We start from the raw sequence: 11,650 nt of genomic DNA, 5'->3' as shown, positions 1-11,650 counted from the left end.
TCAAATCAAATTGAAGAGTAGGGGGAAATCTAGAAATTGGAACACTAACCCCTTTCATCTCGATAGCAAATGCTTTTAGATGTCCCCATCCAGCCCAATGAAGGGGATGGAGTCCAATGAAGACAGCAAGCAGGCACGGGAGGAGGATATGAGACAACAAGGCAAAGAAGGAAGAGGGAGGAAGAAAGAGAGAAAAAAGCAAAAACAGAGGTGCCGAGGCAAGGGAGAATTATGAAGAAGTAAAGGAAAATATTAAGTGAATAGTCCAACAAACAGTTCCCTTCTGAATTTCCTCCCCTTGGTCTTGAGTAAATCTTTTCTTGTCCAAAAGGTTTCATTGCTGATCTGAAGTGTGTACAATTTTGCAAACACATGTAAGGATAGCATCTGTCTCCTTTCCCCTTTCTCCCTCATGTATCCCCTCCCACCTCCTCTACCCTCTGCAGCAGTAAAGGCCAGCACATCCATGACCTTGCTTGCCTATTGTCTCAGGAACGATTTTGTCTGGTTTTCCCTTCTTGACCAGGTGCTTCCCTCTAGATTGCATTGAACCCCCAGAGTTCATTCATTGTTGTACCTCTAAGGGCCACATTACCTCTCGAAGCCATTTGGTATCTATTTGTGTATCAAATACCCTTCCTTCAAACATGCAGCCCAGAGGCTCTGAAATATGGCAGCAATTCAACTGACAAAAGCTACACGTACATTTCCAAATGTATTTAGGAAATGCAAATATTTCCCAGGATGGTTAAACTCCTGTTGTGGATTATCTTGACATAAATCCTACACAGAGAAGAGGTGATTGAGAACACACCACTGGCTTTTAATGTATACACATTTGAGTGAGTCATGTACATATTATGAGTATAATCTGCCTATAGAAAGAGAACCAAAAGATAGTTATAAGTTTATGTATGTACACACATACATTCACAAATATGTATCTTTTGATTGATGAATCAAGAAAATATGAATCTGTATTTCTTTTGACTTTTCATTTTCTGACATTGCAATCTGTAACAGCCAACGACTAGCCCCCTCCACTTGCCCTCCATGTAAATTGCAAAGCAACAACCCCTAAGCAGAAATACTGAGTGAAAAGGACTAGACTGTAGAGCAGAGTATGTATTTCCTACAGCAAACCAACCTGTTCATTCACCCAAGGTGGCAGGCCTATGGTATCTGTACACCCTCATTAAATAATCTCATTAAATAGGAACACAAAATATACACATCTACAGTTATTAAATAAGCCACAGACTCTCCTCCTATCTACAGCCACATTCGGAAACTGCCATGCCTTCATATTTAAACTTGTAGGTGACGACGCCTTTGTCTAAATAGAGGATGGAGATGGGTTCTAGCTTCGTGGGCACGCAGCAGGCTTTGGAAGCCTTCTGGGAATTCTTGAGGTGGACCAAGGCTTGGATAATTGCATGCTTCGTGGGTGTGAGATGCTCTGCCAGGGGGTAGTTGCAAACACCTCGGCATTCATAGGCTTCATATCCGGGAGGAGCAATGATCCAGGAGTCCCACCCAATCTCCTTGAAGTCGATGTAGAGGGGGGTCTTCTTGCAGTAGTTTCCCTTAGCATTTCTTCTAATTCGGGCAGTAGAATCGTAGATGATGTTTGACCTCATCTGCAGCAAAGCCTCTTCCCCAGGACCACTGGAAAAACCACCCAGGCCCAGGTCATCCAGCTCCAGAAATTGCTCATGCGCAATCATCTCATCGAGCTCCTCTTTCCGTTCCTTGTCACTGCTTTGGTCATCAGAAAACACAACAAGCAAAGGCACATGCTTATTATGAGCACTGGTGTCTATTTCCAGTTGTCCCCTGCCATTATCATCAGCTTCTTCAAATCTGCTCTCAATGTGGACCTCCAGCTGGTGGGTGGATGAGTCTGATTTTTGCCAACGTCTGATGGCATCTGTGACATCAAAGGTCTCCCACTCACTGTTGGTTCCATAGATGTCCCCAGACACCAAAACCAACATGTTTCTTTCCCCTTCCTTGTCCCCTTTATTCTCTAGAACTTCAAAAATGGTGATTTTCCGGTCCACACCATCATAGATCATGCGGTCTCTTTGCACCAGGGTGTATAGTCTGAGTTCAGCCATGATGACCTCTTCATGATGAGGGATGGACACGTTGAAGAGGAGAGGATATTTTCGGAGCCCATGAAAACTGGCTGGTTGGGAAAATAGATCTGGAAAAAAGACAAAAGTCGGGTTAGCAATATGTCTCAGAGGAAGAATAGATGCTTATTTATGGAATAAGGTGGGCTGTCCACGTAGGAAACTTGATAGAGAGAGATCAGTGAAAACAAACACAATGGAGACATTCTCTGACACAGAAAATACTGAAAGGTCAATGGTAGAATGCTAAATTGAGTTAAGCTGTCAAGACTAAAATGGAGAATGGCTGCTTAATGGGTAGGAGAAAACTCACCCAGCCTTGCTTGAGTAGCTTTTCAGTCACAGAATTAGGAGGGTCCTTGGAGATTGTGTGGGCAAACCCCAATTTTCCAACGAATGAACAGCTGTCAGGTAGGACATTGGGTGAGTGTCTTTTTTCTTGATGCTTTTCAGGAATGAAGACCTTATGGCTTTTCATACTTGTATTTTTAAGGAGTGGAAATCCCCACATAGTTGACTGGGCACTGTTCTCCCTGAAAGACCTCCATGTAGACCAGGGCTTGGCAAGCTATGGCTCATGGGCCAAATTCTGCCTGCAACCCAGCTTTGAAAATAAAGTTTTATTGGAACACAGCCTCACCATTTGTTTCTGTATTGTCTATGGCTGCTTTTGCACTACAATGGCAGAGTTAAACCATCACCAAAGAAAGCATATGGCCCCAATGCTTAAAATATATACTGTCTGGCCCTTTACACAAAGTTTGCTGATATCTGCTCTAGGCAAAAAAATCCTGACAAAGCCAACATGACAGCCATAAACTAAAGGGGGGTGTGGTGATTTGGAGGGGTGTGGTTATTTATGGGAATGGGAGAGGATAAACTTGGGGATACATTATTTGTCTTAGTCTTGTACTCCTAACACAAACAAAAGAAGAATATTAAACACCTTTTGAAAGATCCTTTAACCTGATCAGCACACCTCCAAATGCTATCATGCTGCCATCCCATCTGAGAATTTTACAGAAAGGACTACCTGAAGATATTTGCTATCAGACTATTAAAGGGTTCCCTGACACCAAAGATGCTATGGATTACCAATTGAGAGATTCTTTATCATCTTTGGCAGTATTTCCCCAGTGGTATATAGTCTTCATGATTTCAGCTGGGTCTCTGTTCCAGGCTATACTCTTTACTATTTTTCTTTAACTTGACATGATTATTTTTACATTTAACATCTTTTTTAGACTTTTCCTAAGCAGCAGTACTCATGAAATGATGGGTTTGATGTGATAGTTTTGTGCTTTTTCCTAATCCACATTAATAAAAATATATAATTATTTAAATAAGATAGCTTGTGCTGAGTACCACCTAAAATCATCTCATGCACAGCCACTGGGAAATAGTAGGCTATGGAATGAACTGGAACTCATTAACTTGGTTCTCAAGACCAGCTCTACCCAGATCTTAACCTCGTGATCAGCCCAGCTCCCATTCTTCTTCTAGAAGACACGGAATATTGCAAGTGCTCAGTTAATACTTGTTGAATGATTGAATGAATATGAACCCTTCTGTTTCAAGTAGACATAGCTATTTGCTTTGATGTATTTTATAATTTTGGCTATGTTCTTCTGACCCTTGGAAAGTCCTCTTCCCTCATCTCACAGGTTGGAGTGCCACAGCCAGGCCAGCTCTGACCCCTCCCTGTGGAGCTCCCCCTCCCTTACCCCCCTCTCTGGAGGTTCACTCCCCTCTAAGTCACTCAAGCACTTACTCTCTCTATCTTTCCTTTGACTCTTGCTATTTACATCCTTGCATTTTGATTGTCATTTTATGAATGAATCTCCCCAACTAGATTGTCATCATTTGGGAGGAGGGGGCAAGTACCATTGCTTAAAAGCCTTAAACAGAGGCAGTTTTTTTAAAAAAATATATTGATTAATTGGTGATTCTGGACACTGGGCCAAATTGATTGATGGGCATGACATATGTCCTTAATACATCATTAAACTCTTAGGTAAGAAACTGAAGTAATCAGAGAGCTTTCTTCCCACTATGAGAATGGAGGAGACTGACTCCTGTTGGACAGGAAGCATGAGAAGACCAAAGATGGGGCAGAAGGCAGGTTGCTCCATCTGTGAGAAAAGTGCAGATTAAAAATTCACTGTGATCGGAGGAAGGGATTATAAAGGCATGTGAGGAAACCTCTTGTGGTGATGGATTTGTTCATTATCTTGACCATGGCGATGATTTCTTTATGCATGACAAAATCTATCAGATCATATACTTTAAATATGTGTGCTGGGTTGTAGGCCACTTATACCCAAATAAAGCTGTTAAAAGAATAGATTCATTGTGAAGTTCCATGCAGGTGCTAATAGAGTAAGTCATAAGTGGAGGAGTGATATTGCAGGGCAAGAGAATTAATGATTAATGTCTGTTGAGCAAATTTAATTTGCCAGGTGCTCTGCAAACATTGTCTTATTTAGTTATTACAATGACTCCCATGATGCAGATGTTGCTACCCTGTTCATTTTACACTGGAAGAATTTGAATCTCAATATAGAGAACTGACTTGCCCAAGATCACATGGTGAGAACAGACAGTGCTAGGCACTGCAGGCATGCTTTTCCCACCTTGGAGGTCGGCACTTATTTTCCCCAGCTTAGTTGGTTTCGCAGACTTTTTTGTCTTTGCCTTTTAGGGGTACTGCATTGAGCAGATCCAAGGGGTCAGAAGAGAGACAATAGCAGCCAACAGAGCAGCCCAGGGCAGGACTCTGAGCCTGGGGGCCGCACTTTCCCACCCCCCTGGCAGCGGAGGTCGTTCATGGGCAGAAGTGCTATTGCCCTTGCTGATCGTTAGTAATGACAAGCTCTACAAACTCCACGTCCTGACTTGGATCATCCAAATCCTCCTGAGGAGACGTGAGAACTGAAAACATTCCTGTTTTTCTGGACGATGTGAACATTTTCCTACCCACACCCTAAGCCAGACACTTAGGGTTCAGTGCTAAGAGGCATTAGGAGGGATTCCCACAGAAGGAGGTGGTTCAATTTTCAATCTAGACTAGTCTCCAAAAGGAACCTGTAAATTCAGCTTGCCATTTCCTTTAGAAATATGTTGTTAAATATTAGAAATGTTACAATTTGAAATTTAATAGCAAATGGTATCACAGGGACTAAGCAATACCCACTCAACAGTTACTCCAATGCCTAGAATATTAAGTAATTCATTAATAATAACTAATGTTTGTCCAGAACTTCATAGCAAATGGAGTGCTTTCTGCTCTGCAACCTCTTTGGAGTTGCTCCAGTGAGTGACGTAGGTATTATCATCACCCCTAATTTAAAGATCAGGATGATTGAACTCATCCCCAATCAAGTTCAGAGAAACTAAGCTAAGTACCTATAACTACTAAGAGAACCAGCTCTCAAAATTCCAAATCCTGAGCTATTTCTTTGCCACTGCCTTTCCTGTTTTCAAGAACCTCTGGTCAACATCAATCTAAACACTTTCTTAAACCTGATAAATGACTATAAAAGCATAATTAGTAAATATTGAAGAATTAGCTTCTTTGAATCCATAGCCTCTACCATAGATATGTAGAATTTTTTTTCCCATTAGCACTGTATCAAACAAGGGATTTACTTGACATTTCACTATATTTAGTTATTAAATTTAAAGACCTTTTTCCACCAATATTTTAAAGCCTGTGAATCACTCTTCATAAAGACACAGCAATGATAAGCTGCATCACTAACTGGGTCATGCGCACTTCCTAGAAACTATAAACAGTGCTTCAGGGATACACATGATCCATCAAGTACAACAAAACTTTTGGAAGAGTCCCTAAAGAGTAAGTTTCCATCGAGTTTGAACATTTCATAAATAAGATCACAAAATGGAAACTCATTCAAGGTTTGAACAAAACCGAAATCACAACTTTTCTGGGTATTTTTTTTTTTTTTGTCTGTGTTTTCTTAATTCTCATGGTAGGCAGAAGTTCACAAATTCTGTAGTCAATTAAAAGCCAAAATGGAAATTGGGGCCTATCTGGAAAATAACAAAGATATGATCATCTAACATTAATTTTCTATATTACTTAGCATTCAAATTGATATTTTTAAAAGGCCTCATTTTGATGTCAAAATGATAGACATACTATGGCTTTGGGTTAAAAGATGTTCTCAATACATTTGTTGCGTTCCGAAATAATCATATAAATGGCATAGACCAAACCACCCCTTAGACAGACGCGTTGACTCTTATGTTCGGCGTTCCCACGCATTGTAAATTAACTTATCCCTCCTCTAAAAAAAAAAAATCCAAGCCCAATTTCACCTGTGAAAAGTAAACTCACCTTCATTTTTGAAACTCCTAACGATGTTGGCAGATGGCATGGAGGTCCGATCGGTTGCGAATTTGTTGTAGAGTTCCAACATGTACTCTGGTGGGTCCACCTTGGCTGGATCCTGAGTGGGGATGTCAGACAGGTTCAATGTCTTCAGAAACTCGTTCTTCATGCTCTGCAGCAGTGTATTAAAGTCGACACCATCTTGCTCCGAGAAGACATCATCAAAGAGAGGCATGTCTTCTTCCAGAGGCGACGGCTCCAGGCTCATGATGGGGTTACCAGAAACCGAGTGAACCACCAGGCAGAAGAGGGCACACAGCTTCAGGGCCCGAGAACCCATGACTCTACTCGAGCCCCCAGCCCAACCCAGGAAGGTTTAGCTCTCTGGGGCTCTAAGTGGCACTTTTATCTTGCGGAGTGTAAATGTCTCATGTCACTGGAGTCATGAGGCATTTCTCTCCCTCCGCCTACCACTCATCCTCTCCCCCCAAAAGTCAGGTTGCAGTAATTGGATAGCAAAATCCCCTATAGGGGCCTAGCCTTTCTTATCTCCCCAGTGTAAACTTGTGCACCAGATTTTGTTTCTATCTTGCAACCCTTTTTTCTTTTAATGAGCATTTTGTAAACATTTCCACATTCTGACACTGGCTGAGAGATAGGACAATTTGCTCCTTGCAAAGACTCCACTTCTCTTCCTTTCAATCCGCTTCCTTTGGCAGAAGTGCCTAAGTTCTTCTTTCATGTGTTTCGGTTTCACACGTGCATGTAGTAGGTACTGCGGATCAAGATAATTGCATCAGTGCTGATACTTAATAATTCGAGTGGTGGTGCATTTCTGAAGAAACACCGAATATTCAGCATCTCCGAGTTAGGTTAATACATGTATAAACAGACATACGAGTTTTGGGTATGCATTTTTAGAAATAGAAAAGAGTAAGCTTTGTGGTCGATAGCATTTTCCCTACAAATGTGATCTGGTTAAATAGGGCAGGTGCTTAATTATTATAGCAGCTAAGATTTATTAAGTGCTCCCCACAACAAGCATTGTGCTAAGTGCTTTGCATATGTCATCTAATGCGGTCCCCATAACAAACCCTATTTCATATGTGGGCCACTGAGGTTAAATAACTTGCCAGGGATCACAGAGCTACAAAGTGGCAGAGCCAGGATTTAAGTCCAGGCAGTCTTGACTCTGACAGAAATTAAAAAAAAAAAAAAAATCACACTTTTAATTTCTATTCTACCAGGCTAGGGCATAGGTGAAGTTGCTGAAATGGTAACTGATCACCAGGCAGCCTCCAGAGTCCGGAGCCCGGGAGCGATTTGCAGCTGGTTGTGGAGCTCAGATCTTTCTCCTTTGCAATCAGTTGTCAATTGGACCCCAACCCTGGCCAAATCCCTATATGGCTTAATCAAATTGATCATCAAGTGGCTCCAGCAAAAGCTTGCAAAGTTACTGAGCAGACGAAAAATGCCTTAGACTGGAAAAAATTGTGGAATCAATTATGTATCTAGTTTAGGAAACACAAATCTGTTTCATCTCATTTTCTAACCCTAACTCGTGGCGGTAGCAGCTGTGGTGCAGTCAGGGTGGCTCTGTGGGCAATGCTAGAGGGCGCTTTTCAGACAAGGCAATGTCCTGTCTGTTGCGTGCTCTCTCTATGCTGCTACTCAGGCGCCCTGACATTGTACACAGAGGGATGTGTCTAGATATTTCTTATTTTCTGAGTTAAAATTTCCTACATTTACTGCAATAGGTTAGCTTTGCTTCTTTTCTTCAGGCTCCCTAAGATTTATAGTCATTTTCTGTTTCCCCTCACAAAATGCAAAATTGTACAGCAATTATTTGGAATTACCTTAGAAAGAACTGTATTTTGAGGAACAATCCCTCCTCAGAAATGCCCATGGGTTTAGTAGTTGTTGATTCTGATTCAATTCTCCATTTTAGTGAAAGCTCCTGCTCCTCTTTTAAAAAAGACAATTGCAAACTGAAAATAGATGCTAAGCCCGAGCAGGCTCTAAGCGATCCCAAGTGTGGTGGGGACCGATTCTGTGGGGGTACACTTTACCGTGAAGTTCTGACAGCTGCCAGCAGGCCCTTCCTATCACGCCCTGCATCTAAACAAGCACCCGTTTATCTTCACGCACACACACAGATGTCAGCACACTCCACAACTCCCAACAGCAGGCATTGGCGCGTAACTGCCCCGGGACAGCGAGTAAGCGGAGGGGCTTCTAACCCAGCGTGCTGACTGCGAGGTCAGGAGCTCTGATTCTTGACATTTTCAGGGGTGAAAACAGATATCTGAGACTTCACTGGCTTCCCTATATTTGACATTAGAGGAACTATGGTGTTAAAGATTTGGCCAAGTTTCTCCATCAAAATCTTTCCATTTTTGGCTAATTAAGAGAGAGAGTAGGGAAATGGTTATCACCACGTTTCAGTGCCTGCAGCTTCTTGAAATGTGTGCTTGCTTCGTAAATGTTCTTCAACCCCACCCCTGTGCTGGGGTTGGCTTTGTGAATGAAGGAAAGGAACAAAAGCTCCCCACCCCACCCTCCGCCCTGCTGGGCCTGGAACACCTTACGTTTTAGCCGCAGGGACTCTTTATCTCCATAATTTTCTCAACAAGCATTTCCTGGTAAATCTCATCTGACTCTATAGAGTCCAAATACCTCCATGTTCCTTTCCTATTTTGATTTTTCTGGACACAATCTATTCTATTACTTTGCAATGATCTCACTCATTTGGTTCTCATTCATTTGGAATGTGTGACAATTCATTCAACGTGGACTGAAGATTACTATTTTGCTGAGCCAAGGATATATAGGGTATGTTTAGATGTTTTAAGAGAACCCACATATGTGGAGAGTGAAATATTATTTACACATCCCACTTTTCCACTGCAATGCTCAGGAGCCTCTTCTTCGCAATATTCTGGGCCAAATTTTAAAGTGGAGCTCCCATAAACTCTACAAACTTGTAAGATCTAACACCAAATTCCATGCCAGATGAGGTTCAGACCCATTGGGCAACATCCCTGGGGATCTGGCTGTTTCCTGCGATTAGTGGACAGACCCTGAATAAATGCAATTGATAAAGTTCTCCTGGCAGACAAGAGGTCAACGAAGTTAGGAGGTCTTTGAACATGATCCTAGATTCTTGGAATCCCCTCCACCTTGGCCCTCACTTCGGAAGCAATAGATTACTCTTGCTATCTAACCAGGAAGTTTTAAAACTTTTTGGTACATCTCGCAAACCAGTCATGACAATAAAAATATTTAACAAGCTCTATGACAGAGTCCCAGCCAGTCAGGGCAGATACCAGCCGTAGTGCTGCACAGGGGGTCCCATAGGCTCCAAGCTTTATCTCTTGAGGTCTGGGTCCTGGGGAGATTGCGTAGAGGTCCCAGGGAAGAGGCCAGAGAAGCAGCTGCTCACCAACTTGTATGGGAGCATTTTGATATTTTAGCAGCACACATAACTGTGCTATGTGTAGCAGGTAAATAGAAGCCCTGCCTAAAATTCCTAAGCCATAGCCCTGCAAGCTATATGCTATTAGAACTAGCCAATTCAACACGAGGCTAGAAAGCCTGCATTGATACTCCTGTGCTTGCTTCTAGAATCTGCTCTCTGGCTGCCCTTTCATTCCCAGTTGAGATCTTGGGAACAAATTTTGGGGGGGTGCTTGCCGCCAGGATCCTCTTCCCCTCTGCTATCATCTGTCCCAGCACCTCCCTTTAGGATTGAAAGGTGACTTGATAAAGACATTTCTAGTCAACTCTGTATTTCCAGAACCCACATCGTCAGTAGGGAAAGGACTTCCTTGCCTTCTCTGACCCTTCAGCATTTGATCAGCCTGAGGCTGACGAGGGTCAGCGGTTCTCAAGCACCAACTCATGGAGACCTTCTCCTCATCCCAACTTTCTGATGTACATGATTTAAATAACTCTTACCGCCATCCTTCTATGAACTTCCACATGATTCTTTCACTCTGCAATAAGGCCTATAATATGAAATCAATAATTAGGATAGCAATAAAAGGCATCAGGCCTTCTTCTTGACCAAAAGGGGGATGCAAAATGAAACAAAATAAAGTTTCAGTGGCTGAGAGATTTCAAATGGAGTTGAGAGGTCACTCTGGTGGACGTTCTTACGCACTGTATAGATAACCCTTTTTAGGTTTTAGTGTATTGGAATAGCTAGAAGGAAATACCTGAAACTATCAAACTCCAGCCCAATAGCCTTGACTCTTGGAGATGATTGTATAACAATGTAGATTACAAGGGGTGACTGTGTGATGGTGGAAACCTTGTGGCTCACACTCCCTTTATCCAGTGTATGGATGGATGAGTAGAAAAATGGGGACAAAATCTAAGTGAAAAATAGGATGGGATGGGCAGGATGGAATACTTCAGGTGTTCTTTTTTAGTTTTATTTTTATTCCTTCTGATGTAAGGAAAATGTTTAAAAATAGATTTGGGTGATGAATGCACAACTATATGATGGTACTGTGAACAGTTGATTGCACATGATGGATGATTGAATATATATCAATAAAACTGAATTTAAAAAATCACGCCTTTATAACAGTCTTCCATTCAACAAAGATTCATTTTATGTACCCACTATGTGCCAGAGACAAACTCCCTGATCTTGTAGAGTTTATTTTCCAGTTGGTGTGTGTGTGTGTGTGTGTGTGTGTGTGTGTGTGTGTTTGTGAGAGAGAGAGAGAGAGAGAGAGAGAGAGAGAGAGAGAGAGAGAGAGAGAAAACAAATATGGAAATTAAATCGTGTATGTTGAGCAGTGATGAGTGCAGCAGAATCAACAAGCCAAAAGAAGGGGATAGGAAGTGCCAGGAGACAGGGGTTGTTATTTAACTGTTGAGGCCAGACAAGGTCTCCCTACAGGAGGGGAGGGAGTTAGCCAAACAGGCCCAAACAGGCAGAGAGAACATCGGTACAAAGACTCTGAGGTGGTCCTTGCATGCTTGAGAGACATAAGCATCAGTTAAAAGGGCAGCGTGGCTGGAGAAAGTAGAGCGAGGAGATAAGTTTCAGGAGATGAGATCCCAGAGTAAGCATGGGCTGAACCAACTAGGCGGCCATGCACCATTTTGTTTTTAAATATAGTTGTACTCAACAAACACCTAATTT

The 11,650-nt window shown here is 42.2% G+C and overlaps 1 protein-coding gene across 1 annotated transcript; it reads right to left on the bottom strand.

Moving 5' to 3' along the window:
* Positions 1 to 1,236: 1,236 nt before the first annotated feature.
* Positions 1,237 to 6,832, bottom strand: BMP10 (bone morphogenetic protein 10). Its single transcript, XM_037807419.1, has 2 exons — positions 6,499 to 6,832; positions 1,237 to 2,209 (listed from the first exon to the last, which is right to left on the bottom strand). Exons 1-2 carry the CDS (start codon positions 6,830 to 6,832, stop codon positions 1,269 to 1,271), a joined length of 1,275 nt encoding a protein of 424 aa, XP_037663347.1. The 3' UTR covers positions 1,237 to 1,268.
* Positions 6,833 to 11,650: the final 4,818 nt, after the last annotated feature.

Source organism: Choloepus didactylus, chromosome 17 (assembly GCF_015220235.1).
Source record: "Choloepus didactylus isolate mChoDid1 chromosome 17, mChoDid1.pri, whole genome shotgun sequence".
In the NCBI taxonomy this organism is placed as follows: domain Eukaryota; kingdom Metazoa; phylum Chordata; class Mammalia; order Pilosa; family Megalonychidae; genus Choloepus; species Choloepus didactylus.
This window is presented reverse-complemented; position numbering and strand designations above follow the sequence as displayed.

What these genes read in the sequence shown, in the direction of transcription:
- BMP10 (XM_037807419.1), bottom strand. Translation starts at nt 6,832, where the DNA reads ATGGGTTCTCGGGCCCTGAAGCTGTGTGCCCTCTTCTGCCTGGTGGTT. An exon ending in TAGGAGTTTCAAAAATGAAG is followed by an intron (nt 2,210 to 6,498) that starts GTGAGTTTACTT and finishes TCTTTTTTCCAG; the next exon opens with ATCTATTTTCCCAACCAGCC.